The sequence below is a fragment of the Amphiura filiformis genome, chromosome 4 (genome assembly GCF_039555335.1).
Source record: "Amphiura filiformis chromosome 4, Afil_fr2py, whole genome shotgun sequence".
NCBI lineage: Eukaryota > Metazoa > Echinodermata > Ophiuroidea > Amphilepidida > Amphiuridae > Amphiura > Amphiura filiformis.
In genome coordinates, this window is record NC_092631.1 from 66,002,264 (window position 1) to 66,023,173 (window position 20,910).

Below are 20,910 nucleotides of genomic sequence, written 5' to 3' on the forward strand. Positions count from 1 at the left end.
AGTATATTGTTAGGGTGCAACATTGTTGTTATCATATATAGCATCGCAAAATTTCATTTAATTCCTGAGGCAGGTCCTTTTCAATTTGACAGTAAAATAAAGTAATCAATGAAGTGGCTACAACGATAGCAAATCCAAATTTGCACGATAAAAATTGGAGATTAGAGAAGAAATTGAAACGTGCCTACTAAAGACGAAGGACAAGATGAAGAATTGATTCCTTCTGGATGTTGTAGTCTGAGAGAGTACGGCCATCTTCCAACTGCTTGCCAGCGAAGATAAGACGCTGTTGGTGTGGTGGAATACCTTCTTTGTCTTGGATCTTGGCTTTTACATTCTCAATTGTGTCACTTGATTCAACCTCAAGGGTAATGGTCTTTCCAGTGAGGGTTTTGACGAAGATCTTCATAACACCACGCAGACGGAGTACGAGATTGAGTGTGGATTCCTTCTGGATGTTGTAATCTGAGAGAGTACGGCCATCTTCCAGCTGTGATATGTGATATAAGAAGTTCATTACATGTTATATTTTCAATTTCACATAAAACGATAATATGAAAAAAAACACATTTACCAATCATAACGATCATCACCTGGTATGTTGCGATAACAAAGTTAAAGGATGTCCCCGGCAATCACCACATTATGCCTTATATGTAAGAAAAATAATTATCATGCACGAATTACACGGTTTTATTTCAAACAAACTCATATTGATCATCAAAAAGAATAAAAACAGCCGGCTCTAAACACGCGATATTCAAATTCCCGCCCCAAAATTGTCGAGTGCAACAACGTTGGTTATCTGTGCTCAATTGGTGTTAGCCTTCATTGTATTACTGGGACGTCATTGCACTCGACAATTTCGGCGCCCGGGAATTTTGAATATTGCGTGTTGAGAGATGGCTGTGTTAATTCGTTTTATGTGGTCAATATGAGTTTGTTTGAAATAAAGCCACGTTTTCTGGTTGCTCCCAGAATAAGCAATGTTTTGCTAAGCGTTGAACCTTTGCATCACCGAATCATTACAATGACAGTTGAATTGAATGGAAAAGAATGCACATCATCAATTGCCACATGCCAACCGCTTGTGCTGCTGATATCGTGGAAACGCATGATTGCATTGACATCATCGGACAGTACCTCTCATCAAGACCAAAACGGAACCTATCAGTTTTTATAGGAGACCTCAATGCTGACCTGCCCCCTGATGGACATGCAATAAAGAACAGACATCAATATCATGCTAAAACACGCGCAACTCCACACTCAGAAGCTGTGAAAGATTTCATCACCAGTACGAATCTAGTGGCATGTAACGGCGTGATGCGGCAACGCCACTCCAGATTGCTGACATTCTTTGGACCGCGAAAACGCAAATGTCGTCTGGATTACATCTTTGTTGACAAGAAATGGACACGTCTAATGCGAAAGGTGTGCAATATCAGACCACAAAGCGTCCGCTCTGCTGACATGCACTCCCAGTCTTCAACTTTGGAGGCCAACAAAACACGTCAAGAAAGAACGCCCGCCATTGTGGTCTACATTACAACAGCCTGATACGCGTGACCGTTTTATTAATGAAGCTCTAAGGAAGCTGGACGATAAGACCGAATATTTGCCATTTGCGGAAGCCGTCGCATATGCAGCTAAGACTGTATTGCTAAAGCGTCGCCCTGCCCAGAAGATGTGTCTGTGGGACGCTGATCCGGAGGTTTGTAGGGCCAGAAACCAGCTCCTCTCTGCTCGTCGTGCAAACCCTGCAGCAGTGTTGACACATCTGGAAGCTGAGCTGCAGGAGACATATTCACGGCAGAGGGAGAAAACAATCCATGAAATGGCCAACAAAATCTCTCAACATCACGAGGCAGGACGTAGCCAGGCCGTCTGGAAATCCATTGACATAATCACGGGGCGGAAAAAGCGTTTAAATACCTTCGTTTCTCCTAAATGTGCCGTCTGTTGACCTCGATCTTATTCCTTTAGATGGCCTTCCACAGGCACCTGAGGTGAACACAGACCCGATAACTCTAGAAGAGCTCCGCAAATCAGCTCTAATGACACCTGTAGGCAAGTCAGCTGGTCCGGATGAGCTACCATCGGACACTGTTGGTATTCTTCAACTTACAGCACGCATTCTCCCTCATGAATGACATACTCGCTGGCAAGGAACCTCCGCAGATATGGCGACGCTCAATCATAGTCGCGATCCCCAAAGGAAATAGCGCTCTCCTAACCAACCAACGCGGACTTAGCATTATGTGTGCCAATGCCAAGTTATTCAATCGCATTCTTCTGATACGACTGCGGGAACGCATGGAGATGCTACTTTCACCTTGGCAGGCAGGATTCCGACCCGAACGGAGTACAGTTGAGCAAATCATGAGTCTACGTATGTCAATTGATGCATGCCAGTCTAGGAAACGAAGTCTAGTGGTGATTTTTGTAGACTTTTCCAAGGCCTTTGACTGTGTTGATCGAGAAGCCTTAAAAGCCATCCTGGCTTTCTACAACACTCCTGCGTCTTTCATCAATGCAATTATGTCCCTATACACAGACACCGCTGCACGCGTCCGCACATCATCGGGCTACACCGACGAATTTGACACAACATCGGGAGTACTTCAGGGAGACACTCTAGCCCCTTACTTATTTGTCATCGTCATGGACTACATAATGCGCATATCTCTTAAACCCGACGACGGCTACACTGTGAGAAGGCGCATGTCCACACGACACCCTGCTATCAGAATCCCTGCTCTCGCATACGCCGATGATGCCGCACTGCTTGCCGATAGTGGAGAGGCTGCCCAGCGCAAATTGCAACGTTTCGAGTCAGCATCCGCAAAAGTTGGCCTTCGCCTTAATGCCAATAAAACAAAAGTCATGTTTATTGGCGACACTCCTCACATGGACATTCACACGACATCGGGTACCACCCTGATGGTTTGCGATGACTTTAACTACTTAGGCTGTAACGTGGCAGATAACACTAGTGCTTTCCAGCGAAGGAGACAGGTTGCATGGGTCGCAGCTCGGCGACTTACCACTGTGTGGAATAGTACGGCCAGCGATGGCGCCAAAATGCAACTCTTCAAGTCCACTTTCGAATCTGTTCTCCTATACAGCTGTGAAGCTTTGGTTATCACAGACACATTGGGCAATTCCATTGACGCTTCTCACCGTGCCCTGATGCGCTACTGCCTTGGAGTGCATTTTCCAGATTGCCTATCAAACGACAATCTGTATGCCCGGGCAAGTTGCACCCGCGACATTGACACTCACACGCAACAGGCTACGGATTGTGGGCCACGCAATAATGAAACCAGAACTGCCACTTTCCATCATCCTCCATCCTAACAATCAGGCCACAGAAGCCTATCACCGTGGTGGAGCACTTCGCCGCACATATCTAGCTCAGCTCATAGGCGATCTCAACGCCATTAACTTGACAATCAAGGACGCCTTCAGAGTAGCGCAAAACCGCACAGAATGGCAGAGACTTGTGGGATCTGTTAAATAACTGTTTCTTATAACTCATTCAGTCACAACGCCTCATGTTCTTGAACTTGAGTTGCGTCACCTTAATAGTAGTACAAGATTATTACGTAATTTACCTTTGGATTCCTGATATCGACAAGTTGCAATGCACGGAAAAATACCACGTTTTGGGCCAAAACTTTTTTTTTATTTATTCATTTTGCTTTTATATTAAACAGGACAAAAGACAAATAACTTGAGAAAAAGAAAATAAAAGATAGAAAGAATAAAAGCAACATACACAACACATACAAAAGCATCTCTTACATTATAATATAGGACTAGTACAATATCATGCATATTTTTAAATTCGTTTAATACTTTGTTCGTCCGTGGGCACACGAGGGGACAATAATATGTTATATTTATATATAATTACTTTGTTGTTACATTATTTTCTTACACAAAACTTTCCCATTTCATACGAAAAATATTCAATTTATTTATTCTCTGAAAACAAGCTTTTTCTTCTTAAAAATGTGAAAAAGTGGCGATATATGGTTTCTCATTTAAAAACCTGTTCCTAAATAAGTAATACTTAGCACTCGGAATAATATAGTTTTGCACTTTGAAGCTTGAATGTCCTTCCAGTCCCAAAATTATATTTTGTAACATAGATGTATTCGAGTCTGTATCTTTCCATTTAACCATGTATCTACCCAGCAAACACAAAAACGTTTTAAAAACGTTTTAAATAAGTTATATTTTGGCTTTTGGTTTAGGTAAAAACGTTTTAATAACATTAAAATGTCGGGTTATATAAATATCATGGTAACGTTTTAAAACGTTTTGTATGAAAACACACTACAACAATATTTCAAAAAATGTTATTGTAAACTATTTTTGGAAACATTTTTGCCAAATATTGTGTCAATACTTAAATAACATTATGTTAAAAAATTTGAACCCAGCAAACACAGAAATGTTCTTAAAATATTTTTTCAAAACCTTTTAATAACATTTAAATGTCGGGTTATATAAAGGTCATGAAAACGTTTTTAAAACGTTATTGAAAATATTTTGGGCAAACGTTTTTCGCAAAATATTTTTTCAACCCCAAAATAACATTCTGTTCAGAATGTTTTGTATCAAGTTTTCAAGAATGTTTTTGGAATGTTATTAAAACATTTTTATACCCTTTATATAACCCGACATTTAAACGTTTTCTGTAAAACATTTTTGTTTGCTGAGCAGTAGATTATCAACAAATGTTTTTAAGGTTATGAAAACGTTTTATACTCTTAATATACCCTTTATATAACCCGACATTTAAACGTTTTCTGACAACCTTTTATAACCTTTTGCGAATGATGTCGAAAACGTTTTGTGTTTGCTGGGTATCTCCTTCCAAAAAGAGTTTATTTGATGGCATTCCCAGAACATGTGATCAATTATTTTGACATAAATGACACTTTTCGTTCTCTTTCAGATAGCTTTAAATAACTATTACTTGGAATAATTCGATGAAGGATTTTATATTGAAAAAATCTCATTCTTTATTCAGTGGTAATTTGAAAAGGTAATGTCCAAATGTATTCCCAATTTAGATTACCCAGATGATCAAACAAACAAATTGTTTAAATACATCACGAGTTGTTACCTTCTTTACTTTCAACGAAATGTTTTTTTTTTTACTTTTAAGTTTTCCAATATTTGTTTCAGAAAGTTTCTTTATTTCTAATTTCCATTCCCTTGGTAAACTATTTATAACACCGTAATATGTTACAAAATCAATACAACGTCCATATTTTGCACAAAGGTTTTCGTATGAATAAAATGGCAGCCTTAATACATTCTGATGTGCAATCGGTCAACATGGCCATTCAATTGATTTAAATGAAGCGCCTAAAGTCAGGTGGGTGATAAAGAAGTGTACATCGACAGATAAAGCCTCCTCTACAGACTTCAGACCCGCATAAGTACGCATTGGGATACGTGAGAACAATGGCACCACTTTACACATGACTGCCCTTACACATGTCTGTTGCGTAGTCACTTATTGATACTCGCCTGTTGTGTAAAGCGTTACTATGCTGTCGGATCAGTAACCAATTTAATGGCGGAACCCTTTGTTCAAAACAATGGTACCACTTTATGTCGGAAAATCAAATCGGCACCATAGGAACAAAGCATTACGTAATCTATTGCCACTTATGTTTAAAAGCTCTTTGCTATAGACATTTAGTTCATGAAGAGTGTGTTTAATCTTTTGCAATGAAATTTGTTTGCAACTTTTTTATGCAATTTGCCGACAACGTAAATGCACTTTTGCATCACTAAGTTGCAGATATCTTATCACATTTTGAAAACTTTACGCTACTGTGCGACATGTTAAGAGATGGTAGGGACACGTAAGCATTTCATTCAACATGTAATAAAGAGGTTCTGTGTACTTTTATGGAGTTATCAAAAATTGCATTTCAATTAAATAGCATGACATTTTAAATGAAACCTACCCTTCTAAGTAAATCAAAAGGATTTTTTATTATTATTATTACATTTTACAGATATTAATTTCGTGCCATTGTAGGCACCTGTGTGCATTTTATGCATTTTTGCAGAGTTTGTATTCGTTTTTGCATATCAATACCATCAATACCATAAATTTAATGACATTGATGATCCTAGTGTGTACTTTCATGGAACTGTATGTAATTAAAAATAATGACAAGTCAATTAAGTGAATTAGTGAAATGTACCGTATCAATTTTCAACTTTAAGTGCATATCATTTGATTGATAAACTTTACTTCGAGGACTGTTTTAATGTCAAAAATATCATTTTTTAATAATTTGTCATAAAATTTGTATTATATCGCAAATTTCAAAAATTCAAAATTATTTGATATCATTAAGGGGTGGGACAGTATTTTTTGTGGGACATGAGAGCACAACAGACATATCGAATCGCATTCTGAATACGAAGAATGTCCTTCTGATATCAAATAATTTTGATTTTTTGAAATTCGCGATATAATACACATTTTATGGCAAATGATTAAAAATTGATATTTTTGATATTTAACAGTACTTGAAGTAAAATTTATAAATCTAATGATATGTACTTAAAGTGTATGTCACTGGGATGAAAAGCCGACGATCAATTGAAAATTTTGACCTTTCGTATTAAAGATATGGATTTTTTTTCTTAAAACACCAAAAAAATTAGGTCTTTTAGTCTTCAATATGAAAGGTCAAAATTTTCAATTGATCGTCGGCTTTTCACTCGAGGGGATACAACCCCTCTCCCAGCAACCCCTTCCCCTTGTCTCCGCTAGCTGATCTTTTAGATTTTACGTTTGCTAACGTGCAGTGCCCTTTTTCTTCTAAAATAGCCTCTGCGTCCCGATATATATATCCAGTACACAAGTTTTATGCATTTTCCAGGCATCAGTGGAGCTGTCCTCCTAACACTCATATTATTTATGATTTCATGATTTACATTATAGAAAGGATGTAACATTTCTCAGATTCGTGCTGAAGTTCGAGATGAAAAAAACCCCGGAATTTCCAAGGGGACATCTCGCAGATCTACTCACAGAATGGCTTTCCCGAGATAAACGCGCGCGAAATGCGCATCAATTTGGCATTTTAATACTAAATGGGCCAAAATAGGGTTAAGTTTGGGTCTAAAGTAGACCAAAAGGAAGATGCAAATCGTAAATTTTATCACAATATATCTGTCGACTGAGCAGGGGAGGGGACTGACTTGCCACCCTGCTCTATGGCTAATCTCAATTGGTGCTGATGAACAGTGGCGTAGATTTTTTTTGACATTGAGGGGGAGTGGGTTTGGAAAAAATTGTTGCGGTATAGTGAATTCAGCACCTTTTGGATAATTTTATGGTACAAATGCACGTGAAGCGCGCAAAAAATTTGCCATGTTAAAGCTAAACTGGTACAAAAGTGAAATTCGCGCGAAGCCCACAAAAAAATGGCACTTTTGTGACTAAAATCAGTGGCGTAGATTTCTTTTTGACATTTGGGAGGATGGGGGTTGAAAAAATTTCTTAAAGTGTCTTGAATCCAGCACTTTTTGGCGACAGAACAAGTACATTGGTGAAATGCGCGCGAAGCGCACAAAAATTGTGCTACTTAGTATATTGAATCTAAACTGATGAAATATGATGTAAAAGTGGAATAAATTCTCGCGAAGCGCGCAAAAATTGGCATTTTAGGAGCTAAAATGGCCAAATATCATTGAATATGAGGTTTGGCCAGAAACCCACATAGGCGTACATGCGTCAACATTGGGTGATTGTATGGACCACCCCTTGGCAAAATATTGGGGATCTACGCCTATGGCTAAAATGGCCAAATATGAGATTCATTTGGTCAGCCTTGACACAGACGTCAACACTGGGGGATGATTGTATGGATCACCCCTAGCAAAATATTGGGGGATTTATCCCTCGGCCCGGATCTATGATGCAGATGAAGGGCGCGGTGCGGAGAGGTGATGAGATGCTGTCGATCTTGCAAAATTATTAGTTCTTTGTTCTCAACGCGCCTGGCCAACATCATTGTAGGCCCAATATACCAGCCCAACCGGCCCTATAGGGTTTGCAGATCTCTCTCTCCTCTTTTTGTTTTTTTGGTTTTTTTTGTTTTGTTTTTTGATACCGGGGGGGGCGCTCGCCCGTTCAAAAAGGGCTAAATACGCTACTGCCTATACAGTACAGCTTAACAAACATGTACGTATACTCATGTAGCGAAATTTGACCGGCGCTGAAGGGTGACAGATTCTGCGAGATTTCAGCATAGGCCTAATTGAAGACCGGTGAGTGAAGCCCGGTGAATGTCGATGGAGGAATGAATGCCGTCGGAGCTGAATATGAGAGTCCATAGGTAGATATGGTACTCTGTTTCTAATCAATAATAAATGCTGATTTCTTCGTGGATCTGATAGCGGTACCTTCAGTAACTTGTCTACAAATAGCTGTTGAATGGATATATTTTGTGCTTACTTGCCCACCTGTTTATTTACCTCCGCATATGGCGTCAAAACCAGCACAAACCTGCAGTGAGTAAATCAGCTGATTGCCGATTCTGCACAAACATCAGGAGCAGCCGACAAGGTGACCCCAGGTGTGTGACCTGCTGCCTCGTACTCATTATTGCTAATGTCATATTATTATTTGTGTAGTCTAAGACCTTTTTATTCTTTATTTCATGTTTTATAAATTACAAATGTTCCATAAGGATTTAACTAATCCCTTCCACGCGACAAAATCCTTTTTAAGATGGTACATTCCTGGTGGGAATATCGCGCGACATGTTGAGGTTAAGGTCAGAGGTCAAAAACGTGAGAAAGAAAATGCTGAGATAAACAATGCAACGAGTGGGTTTTTAAATGAGATTTCGAGATGGACATGACACCGTAAATCCACCGTTTGATTTATATTTTGAACATTGGAAGTTTTCCAAAGGCAAGTAATCTATCACCCTGAACATTTCCATGCGCTGTCAGGACAAGCTGGCATCGCTATGAGGGTGATTTTTGACCATGCATTGGCCATTGTGACTGTCAAGTCTAAAGACACGATCACACGTTGTGTTTAGATGGATTATGCACAATCAGCATAATATATTATACCGAAGCCAGTTATGATACCAATCTCTATATTAGCTACCAGGGAACCCGGCCAAGGCTTCAATCTCTATATTAGCTACCAGGGAACCCGGTCAAGGCTTCAATCTCTATATTAGCTACCAGGGAACCCGGCCAAGGCTTCAATCTCTATATTAGCTACCAGGGAACCCGGCCAAGGCTTCAATCTCTATATTAGCTACCAGGGAACCCGGCCAAGGCTTCAATCTCTTTAGCTACCAGGGAACCAGGCCCAGGCTTCGTGGGATGTGTGCGTCAATATTTCATGTGGTCTAAATCATGTGAATAATTTTAAATTTGTGATAATAAGAACTCATACCGTGGGGAAACCGGACAGTAACCTATGTCCCAAAAATGACAAAAATATTGTACCGTTATTCATTACTGCCCTGAGGTAAAACTTCCGTCAGACTCCATACGCGTGACTACGATGGTTCGATTCCCATTTCGCATTAAATTAAGGATTAATTCATAAGAATCGCGCTGACCTCACATAGAACTCACACCATTGGTTGACTCACATTATTTTGGTTTATAATTATTACTGAAAATTTCCACCATCCAAATTATGCATTGTGTGGATTTATGATGAAAGGTGGCCACCGCAAAAGTGTGTTTGTACTAGTAATATTTATTGTGTAAAATTGTATAAGGTTAAAAGAATGTGTCATAACCACCTTAAGCTTTAAAAATCAGAGTGTGTATTTGTTTACAAACGTAAGCAACTTTCGTGTTACAGGAACATGAAAGGTTATTTTTTTATACTGGTGCATTAATTTTACAGGTGCTTTGAACTTTTCCGGTGTATGTTTTATTAGGCCAAATCTGATCATTCGCATACAGGTTTATCCAAATTATTCAATTCAATCATGTTCAAAGTCCAGTAGTGTGCACCGATCCATGATCTTTCATTTAAAGGTTTTTTTGCCTGACCATTAATTGACATTTTGATTTGAAGCGTGCCATTATAGATCCAAAATTCTATTTTTTTGTGGCTTATATTCCAACCTTTACGGTATTTTGTCAATTGACCAAATTTGCCTTACTTTGTGCCAAAAAGAGGTCTTCCAAATATTTGTAAATTAATGTGATTTAAAGGCAGCTTCATATTTTAAGTAATCATCATAACAGTTTCTATGCACCCGAGTCATGTTTACTGACCCCAGTAATTGTGTGTGCAAACTGTATCTCTTTTATTAAGCCGCGTGGTGCTACCAGTTTGCCCTATTTTTTTTTTTTATGCTGATGTGATCTGAAACCAAGAGTGTTTAAGGTTTGCCACCTAATTATGTGTGCTTAAGATTTATATTAAAGTTACTAAGTAAGTACCGAGTATGTACCGAGTAGGTATGTAAAGTGAGTAAAAAGTATTGTAAGTGAGTAAGTTATTCCTGCTGGGTATTTTTATGGTATTATTAAGGTGGCAGACTCAGGTAATTTTTTTAAGGTAGCCTACTCAGGTACATTATCCTGCTTAAGGTGGTTATGTGGTTTATTTTCAATGTTGTTATTTATATAAAAGAATGACCTGCTTTTAAATTCTTCTCTCATGCTCTGCATGGTGTATTATTTTAGCCTAAATTGGTTTTAAATAACCAGCCCACGCGCTGACCGCTCGGATCCCCATTCTTTTACAAATTGGTGTCAGGAGTGGGATCCTTTGGCTTTCTTTTTTATTACTGTACCAAGATGAATAGCTACCGGGATACAAGCTCCGATGAGGAGGGGGTTCCCCTGCCCCGTCGCTCAGTTCCCATGCCTACAACAGATGAGGTACTGCAGCTTAGGCGACAGTTACGACAAGAGGCAGAGTCTCGGTTGGAAGCTGAGATGAGGATCATCGATCTAGAGCATGAGATGGGATTAGATGGCAGTAAATCCAAGGCGGGCAACAAAGACGTGGTACCGGAGAAATATGATGGCCAGGGAAGCATTAAGGCCTACCTCAAGCACTTCGAGGCCTGTTCCAGACTTAATGGCTGGAACCGCAGGATGGCACGGGAGTGGTTGGCTGCTCGTCTAATGGGGGCAGCGACCCGTATCCTGGATGATGATTATCCAACCTATGCTGACCTTAGAGAAGCTTTGCTCAACACTTATGGGCCATCCGAGGGCCCGGACAATTACGCCCTTGAATTTAGGAGCCGGAAGCGGAAACCGGGGGAAACCCTGAAGGAGTTGGGGCAAGCCATCCGGGACTTGGTGGGTTTGGCATACCCTGAGTTGCCTCCGGAAGCCACGGACCGTTTAGCCCGGGAGCAGTTTAAGGAGGCAGTGGACGATGGAGAATTGCGCCAAGCGTTGTTTAGAGCGAAGCCAGAGACCTTGGAAGAAGCTGTTCAGGCAGCGCTGGAGGTTGAAATGTTTGTCAAAAGCGAAAAGTCACGAGCAAGGTCCAGCCGAGGATCTGTAAAGGAGATCCAGCTATTGGAGGCAAAGGTAGAGAAGTTGGCAGCGCAATTGGGTGAGATTTCGACTGCATCGAGTTCATCTGGGTCCACTCATCCCTGGTCACAACCCCCTCCACCTCCATCACAACCAGCATGGCACCAACCTCCTGCAAAGTGGCAAGCACCTGCTCAAGCACCACCAGCGTGGCAACAACCACCTGCTCAAGCACAACTGACATGGCAACAACCACCTGCTCAAGCTCCACTAGCATGGCAACAACCACCTGCTCCAGTACAAACAGATTGGCCGCCTCCTCCTCCCCCTCCAGCACAAGCGGAAGGGCGTCTACCACCCCGCCATGAACGGAGGCCAGCAGACCCCGAGTATTTACCGCCACCACCGCCAGAGTGGACTTCACAGTACCGTCCTTCTAATTCTCAGCCCAGGACCCAAGCAGAAAGGGAGCCAATTATTTGTTGGTATTGTAATGAACCGGGACACATCAGACCACGGTGCCCCAGGCTGCGGCAACAAAGACAGAACCAGCAGGGAAACTACAGGTGGCCAACCGCACAGCCCCAGGGAAGGCCTCCAGCACCAAGATGGGGCCAATTCTAATTAACAGCGCCACGAGTGACAGTGGACTACATGTCCGAGGTAGTATTGGCAAGCTTCAAGTCCTTATGCATGTGGATTCGGGAGCTTCACATACGATATTGCCACCGAGCCAGCTGCCTAAGTTTTCGGAATCCGTACAACTTAGCCCATCGGAGGAAATTGTAATGAATCAGGCAGACGGCTCACCGGTGTATGTGAAGGGAGCGGCTAAAATGGAAGTGAGAGTTGGCAGGACCTCCCGGACCCTCAATGTCATCATTGCCAATATTACCTCGGAGTGCATTCTGGGCAGAGACTTTCTGATGGCGACGGGTGCTCAAATTGATTTTCGTAATATGGAATTAGTGCTGGACGGTGAACGTATACCTTGCTTTTCGCCTGAAGAACCGAGTAACGCCTCTGCTGTATGTTACCGACTGACCGTTGCCAGAACCACTAAAATTCCTGCTGGTCATGAAATGGTTGTGGAGACAGTACTACCAGGCAAAGCTTATCAGAATGACACTTCTCCCGGGTTAGGATTAATTCAACCCCTTACACATGAATTTTCACCTAAAAATGGTCTTATGGTGGCAAGAAGTGTTGTGGACACCCAGAATGCAGTATGTGTCAGAATGTGTAATTTTGGAGACAAAAAGCAAACGCTTAAAGAAGGCACAGTGGTAGCAACCATGATTCCATTGGAGGAAGCTGAGATCTTCGAGTGTGATTTAGACGAGGACCAGCCTGCTAATAATGCACCTCCAGAGCATGTTAGAGAGATGTTGGCTAGTGCCCTACAAGAAGTCCCGCAATCTGAACAACCGATAGTGAATGACCTTATTAATCGCTATTCAACTGTATTTTCTACAGGGGAGACAGACATTGGCAGGACCGATCTAGTCAAGCACTCCATTGACACAGGCAATGCACGTCCCATTAAACAGCGCCCTCGTAGAGCACCTAGACAACAACAAGCAGAGATAGACCGTCAGGTGAACCTGTTGCTGGAGAATGACTTTATTCGTCCAACGCAAAGTCCTTGGTCAACACCAGTTGTTTTGGTTGCGAAGAAAGGCTCAGGATGGCGCTTATGTTGTGATTATCGCCGCCTGAATGAAGTAACCGTTAAGGATGCTTTTCCTCTGCCACGTATCGACGACACCTTGGACAATCTCTCCGGTGCGAAATGGTTTTGTACCCTTGATTTAGCTGCGGGGTATTGGCAGGTGGAGCTAGACGAGGACGCCAAACAGAAATCAGCTTTCGTGGTGCAAAGCGGCCTTTACAGCTGGAATGTGATGCCTTTTGGCCTCACCAATGCGCCCTCAACCTTCGAACGCCTTATGGAGCGTGTGTTGGACGGACTTCATTGGAGAACATTACTAGTGTATCTGGATGACATAATCGTTTTCGGAAGTGATATTCCCGAGACTGCTTCCAGGTTAGAAGAAGTATTTCAACGTCTCCAAAGTGCTGGATTAAAGTTGAAGCCCTCCAAATGCTCTCTGTTTAAATCCAGTGTGCATTATCTGGGCCACGTGGTTTCTGCAAAAGGCATCCAGACGGATCCAAGTAAAGCCCAAGCAGTTCAAGATTGGCCAGTTCCTACCAGCGTCACCCAAGTTCGCAGTTTTCTGGGACTCGCTTCGTATTATAGAAGATTTGTGTACCAATTTGCACACATTGCACGGCCCCTGCATCGTCTTACACGCAAGAACACTCCATTTGATTGGACTCCGGAGTGTCAAGCAGCCTTTCAAGAGCTGAAGAATCGTCTAATGTCTGCTCCAATATTAGCATATCCCAGAGATGAGGGCCAGTACATTTTGGACACTGATGCCAGTGGATTTGCCATGGGTGCTGTCCTGTCCCAACTTCAGGATGGTGCGGAGCATGTTATCGCATATGCAAGCAAATCCCTCAGTAAGGAGCAGAAAAACTACTGTGTCACCCGACAGGAACTTTTGGCAGTAGTTTTCTTTCTGAGATACTTTCGGCACTATTTGTATGGACGACACGTGATAGTCAGAACCGACCATGCTGCGTTGAAATGGCTATGCAATTTCAAAGATGCAGAGGGCCAGATAGCCAGGTGGCTCCAGATCCTGAGTCAATATGATATCAAGATAGAACATAGGCCGGGAACCCGTCATCAAAATGCAGATGCCCTCTCCAGACACCCATGTCATCAATGTGGGCGAGTTGTCTGTTTCAATGCCAAGATAACCCAGAGGCCTTTCATCCCGATCAGCAGACTACTACAGGTAGTACGAAATGCAGTACCAGAGGACAGGGTGGAAATTAAAGCCCACATAGAGAAGATTTCGGTGGAAGTACAGACAACTGAAGTATATGAGGTTGATGCTCCCACAGCATGTATTGTGTCCTCTGATGTTCAGCCCGACGCTGACAACTCTCAACAGCCAAATATGAAAGCATGTATCCAAGCTGATGTGCAAGAATTAACACCAGCAGTCACACTGCAAGATATCCGTACAGAACAGTTGAAAGATCCAAGTATGAATCTTATCATAGGAATACTTGAAAGTGAAGAAACCAGGCCAGACTGGAAGACTGTTGCTGCTGAAGCACCAGATTTGAAGGCCTACCGAGCACAATGGAACCTTTTATATATGAAAGATGGTGTCTTGTGTCGACAATGGATAGCAGATGATGGGAAGAGTTTCGCCCGGAAAATTATACTTCCCCATGCGTTGCGCCAAGTCTGCTTCCAAGAGTTACACAGTACTAAATGCAGTGGACATTTAGGCTATTTCAAGACATATCGCCGAGTCAGAGACCGATACTACTGGATAGGCATCACTGCTGACATACGATCTTATTTGCGTCAGTGTACCGGCTGTGCTCGTAGAAAAAGACCATCAAAGACAAGAAGAGCCAAATTGCGACAATACAGAGTAGGGGCCCCACTTGAGAGAATTGCCATGGACATTCTCGGTCCCCTGCCTGAGACTGAAAAAGGAAATATATATGTATTGGTGATAGCAGATTATTTCACCAAGTGGGTGGAGATTCTACCATTACCTGATCAAACCGCTGAGACTGTAGCTAAAGCCTTCACAGAAGAGTTTGTCTGCCGATTTGGAACTCCAAAAGAAGTTCACTCCGATCAAGGACGTAACTTCGAGTCAAATGTCTTTGCAGAAACTCTTCGTCTCCTGGGAGCATCCAAAACAAGAACTACTCCATATAATCCAAAAAGTGACGGAATGGTGGAACGCTTCAATAGGACATTACTGAATATGGTTTCTCAGATGCTCGACCCATTGCGACACCAGCGTGATTGGGATGAGCAACTTCCTTATGTTGGCATGGCGTACCGAAGTGCAGTGCATGAAAGCACTGGGGAGACACCCAATATGTTAATGATGGGACGAGAAGTGAGTTTGCCAGTAGACCTCATGATAGAACCCCTCCAAGAGGATATTGAAGAAGACGAAGAAGATAATCTAGTTACAGATTATGCTTGGGAGTTACGAGAGAAGTTGCGCACAGCCCACGAACATGCCAGAAAAGTACTTGGTACAAGTGCAAAGAGACAGAAAAGCAGTATGACAGAAGGGCACATGGAGATTCCATTGGAGAAGGGTCATTTGTCTGGCTATACATCCATGCAAGAAAACCGGGTATGACTAATAAGCTGAGACTTCCATGGGATGGACCTTATCTGGTTGTCCAGAAGTTTTCGGATGTGCATGTTCGGATCCAGAAGTCAGCAAAATCCAAGTCCAAAGTGGTTCACGTTGACCATTTGAAACCATATGCTGGTCCTCCGCTTCAGCCCTGGAAACTTCCAACTATACATGTAGCCCCAACTGAAAGTAGTACCTTGCCACCTGTGACAGACCCAGAGAATAAAGACAAAGAAGCTAATGCAGATGGGAATGCAGCTTCAGATCCAAAAGATCAAGCTGAAGAACCCAAAAAGGACAAAAGACAAGATACAGTGCAAAAGACTTCTGAGAGTCTTGTATCAGAACAATCAGTAAGAGAACCTAAAGCTGCTGTGAAACCAACCTTGGAAGAACCAGATACATCTGTTGAGAATCGTGATGAACTGCCAGCACCGACCAAAGAATCCAGTGGTGAAGAGAAATCAGATCATAAAGAATCTGAAACCCCAGCAGATAATGGTGACCATGAGCCCCACATTTCTCAGCATGATGATAACAGTAATACTGCCATACAAGTACCAGATACAGATTTGCCAGTGAAAATTACCAGTGAACAGGAACTTGACAATACATGTAATGGCGAGTCTAAGCAACCCAGTGCCAGACGCAATCCTGCTAGGGATCGCAGGTTGCCTGCCAGATTTCGACTAAACGAATTGACAGTTACATGTTTATGAGGGATCAGATGAAACTTCTGCATCCACGATTTTCCTGCCTGAAATTTTTCAATAGTAGCAAATCTGGTGAAAATTCACTGCTGTATTCTCCATTGCGAATAGAAATCCCGTATGGTGTTACATAAATGGTGTAGTAACAATTCTGCAGTTACAGTAACCCTTTTCTACATGGTGTGAATCCCAGCCTCGAGCTAAGCTATTACATCGGTTGGATAGGAAGAATTCTTGGATTCTTTCGATAGACTGGGGTCTTTCCGGGCTGATACGACGATAGCTTATGCCGTTGTGAAGACGTATGTACCAGATTGTCCCAGCCTACTTCCGACGAAGGATCCTGAATGCGCTACCGGATGGTAATAGGACAGCTCTATGGAGATTCCACCCAATGACCTGAAACTTCAATTTGATCCAGTGGATTAGCAGTTTGTTACAGTGAAGAGTGGACAAGCACTAGCACCTTTAGTTATATTACCTGTGTGTAAAGGTGAACTCATAATGTTAATAGCTACTTCAATAGCCAGTCTGGGATACTTGGCATTTACTGTGCCTTTCTATTGTACTATGCCATGTACAGGTTCTCTGCAGTTGATGTATTTTATGTACAAATTTGTTTCATCATTTATACTTGTGTTTGGATGAAACCACACTTATTATGCTTAAGTAACATGTATGTGTAGTATGGCATTATCTACTTATCAATCCAAATAACATTATGTGTAGCGCAGAATATGTAGCAGCAATACGTAGGAGTCAAATTTCGCTCTCCTGCGGCAGACCACTGTCATGCCGTGGACGGCATCGTCCGAGGAGGGGGTTCTGTAGCGAAATTTGACCGGCGCTGAAGGGTGACAGATTCTGCGAGATTTCAGCATAGGCCTAATTGAAGACCGGTGAGTGAAGCCCGGTGAATGTCGATGGAGGAATGAATGCCGTCGGAGCTGAATATGAGAGTCCATAGGTAGATATGGTACTCTGTTTCTAATCAATAATAAATGCTGATTTCTTCGTGGATCTGATAGCGGTACCTTCAGTAACTTGTCTACAAATAGCTGTTGAATGGATATATTTTGTGCTTACTTGCCCACCTGTTTATTTACCTCCGCATATGGCGTCAAAACCAGCACAAACCTGCAGTGAGTAAATCAGCTGATTGCCGATTCTGCACAAACATCAGGAGCAGCCGACAAGGTGACCCCAGGTGTGTGACCTGCTGCCTCGTACTCATTATTGCTAATGTCATATTATTATTTGTGTAGTCTAAGACCTTTTTATTCTTTATTTCATGTTTTATAAATTACAAATGTTCCATAAGGATTTAACTAATCCCTTCCACGCGACAAAATCCTTTTTAAGATGGTACATTCCTGGTGGGAATATCGCGCGACATGTTGAGGTTAAGGTCAGAGGTCAAAAACGTGAGAAAGAAAATGCTGAGATAAACAATGCAACGAGTGGGTTTTTAAATGAGATTTCGAGATGGACATGACACCGTAAATCCACCGTTTGATTTATATTTTGAACATTGGAAGTTTTCCAAAGGCAAGTAATCTATCACCCTGAACATTTCCATGCGCTGTCAGGACAAGCTGGCATCGCTATGAGGGTGATTTTTGACCATGCATTGGCCATTGTGACTGTCAAGTCTAAAGACACGATCACACGTTGTGTTTAGATGGATTATGCACAATCAGCATAATATATTATACCGAAGCCAGTTATGATACCAATCTCTATATTAGCTACCAGGGAACCCGGCCAAGGCTTCAATCTCTATATTAGCTACCAGGGAACCCGGTCAAGGCTTCAATCTCTATATTAGCTACCAGGGAACCCGGCCAAGGCTTCAATCTCTATATTAGCTACCAGGGAACCCGGCCAAGGCTTCAATCTCTATATTAGCTACCAGGGAACCCGGCCAAGGCTTCAATCTCTTTAGCTACCAGGGAACCAGGCCCAGGCTTCGTGGGATGTGTGCGTCAATATTTCATGTGGTCTAAATCATGTGAATAATTTTAAATTTGTGATAATAAGAACTCATACCGTGGGGAAACCGGACAGTAACCTATGTCCCAAAAATGACAAAAATATTGTACCATTATTCATTACTGCCCTGAGGTAAAACTTCCGTCAGACTCCATACGCGTGACTACGATGGTTCGATTCCCATTTCGCATTAAATTAAGGATTAATTCATAAAAATCGCGCTGACCTCACATAGAACTCACACCATTGGTTGACTCACATTATTTTGGTTTATAATTATTACTGAAAATTTCCACCATCCAAATTATGCATTGTGTGGATTTATGATGAAAGGTGGCCACCGCAAAAGTGTGTTTGTACTAGTAATATTTATTGTGTAAAATTGTATAAGGTTAAAAGAATGTGTCATAACCACCTTAAGCTTTAAAAATCAGAGTGTGTATTTGTTTACAAACGTAAGCAACTTTCGTGTTACAGGAACATGAAAGGTTATTTTTTTATACTGGTGCATTAATTTTACAGGTGCTTTGAACTTTTCCGGTGTATGTTTTTATTAGGCCAAATCTGATCATTCGCATACAGGTTTATCCAAATTATTCAATTCAATCATGTTCAAAGTCCAGTAGTGTGCACCGATCCATGATCTTTCATTTAAAGGTTTTTTTGCCTGACCATTAATTGACATTTTGATTTGAAGCGTGCCATTATAGATCCAAAATTCTATTTTTTTGTGGCTTATATTCCAACCTTTACGGTATTTTGTCAATTGACCAAATTTGCCTTACTTTGTGCCAAAAAGAGGTCTTCCAAATATTTGTAAATTAATGTGATTTAAAGGCAGCTTCATATTTTAAGTAATCATCATAACAGTTTCTATGCACCTGAGTCATGTTTACTGACCCCAGTAATTGTGTGTGCAAACTGTATCTCTTTTATTAAGCCGCGTGGTGCTACCAGTTTGCCCTATTTTTTTTTTATGCTGATGTGATCTGAAACCAAGAGTGTTTAAGGTTTGCCACCTAATTATGTGTGCTTAAGATTTATATTAAAGTTACTAAGTAAGTACCGAGTATGTACCGAGTAGGTATGTAAAGTGAGTAAAAAGTATTGTAAGTGAGTAAGTTATTCCTGCTGGGTATTTTTATGGTATTATTAAGGTGGCAGACTCAGGTAATTTTTTTAAGGTAGCCTACTCAGGTACATTATCCTGCTTAAGGTGGTTATGTGGTTTATTTTCAATGTTGTTATTTATATAAAAGAATGACCTGCTTTTAAATTCTTCTCTCATGCTCTGCATGGTGTATTATTTTAGCCTAAATTGGTTTTAAATAACCAGCCCACGCGCTGACCGCTCGGATCCCCATTCTTTTACACTCACCAATAATTCCAAGAGTTGGTCCTCAAATCCAGCTTCATTTAGAGATTTTTTCCCCTGCGGGACAGCACTCACTCCAGCCATCAAAGCCACAGTAACTACCACCAAAAATACAAAGTACTTCATGATGACGTTGACGATCTCACTATAATGTATTTCCACAACACGATTTTCTTTTCCGACCCAAAGTAGCCTCGACTGGAAGAATGTGATGTTTGTTGCGAACACAATTGGTTCAGCATGTACGTCTAAATGGGTATTAGACCAAATGGCAAATCCTCCTGCCCATTTCGTTCGTTCGTTCGTTCGTTCGTTAGGTTCGCTCGTGGAGCAGGGTCATTGCTAAAAGCTTGTCCCTCTGGTTGCAAAAATCTGTTCAAAAGAACAGGAACTGCGTAACTTTTGGTCGCTGTATAAGCCGACCCACTCTGGTTGGTCAATCTGAAGTGACTTCTTGAAGACTTGTGTTTCAGCGTAGCCCCTGTGGCAGCCATGTAAGGCGCGTATCGGTTTTATACTAGCTCGCACTAGTCCGAGTCGTCGGTTCCCTTATAGCAAACTGCCAAGTCTTGTGAATAGTAAATTATTCCCCCAGTCCGTTAACCGGTCAAGCCAGTACAACGAACCATAATGGGATAATGTTACTATTCGGTATAACTTTGGTTCGACCTTATGCTGCTGGAAAGCTCGGGATAGCTTGGGTGCTTCGACACAACAGGTAGGCTCATGTGCAGTGACACGGCGGTATGCACATTCAAACGTCTAGCTGTTGCCGCCCTCGTCACTATCCTTAAGTCCTTAACCTTCTTAGCGCAATAGGTCTTGCCTCTATTGTACCTTCACGTGCTCGTACCGTAGTCACTTCCCGACCGCCACTCACGACGAGTCGGTGACTGATGATTGATAGCGCAGCTGCTATAAATAGGCCTACGCCTATAATAGCGCCCCAGGGGGGGCACTCCAACTTGGGAGGTGACGCGTATGTAGGGCTGTTAAGACCCCCTTTTGCAATTTAACTACCAATGAATTGCTTGATACG

At 41.8% G+C, this 20,910-nt stretch overlaps 1 protein-coding gene across 2 annotated transcripts; it reads right to left on the reverse strand.

Annotated features, from left to right (window-relative positions):
* Nucleotides 1-163: 163 nt before the first annotated feature.
* LOC140151222 (polyubiquitin-like) lies at nucleotides 164-20,909 on the reverse strand. 2 transcript variants are annotated; one of them, XM_072173486.1, is made up of 3 exons: nucleotides 20,892-20,909; nucleotides 19,875-20,069; nucleotides 164-490 (listed from the first exon to the last, which is right to left on the reverse strand). In XM_072173486.1, exons 2-3 carry the CDS (start codon nucleotides 19,995-19,997, stop codon nucleotides 188-190), a joined length of 426 nt encoding a protein of 141 aa, XP_072029587.1. In that variant the 5' UTR covers nucleotides 19,998-20,069; nucleotides 20,892-20,909; the 3' UTR covers nucleotides 164-187. The 2 variants fall into 2 exon arrangements, with proteins under 2 accessions (XP_072029587.1, XP_072029586.1); XM_072173485.1 differs by lacking the exon at nucleotides 20,892-20,909 and having other exon boundaries at nucleotides 19,875-20,144.
* Between the last annotated feature and the right edge of the window lies 1 nt (nucleotide 20,910).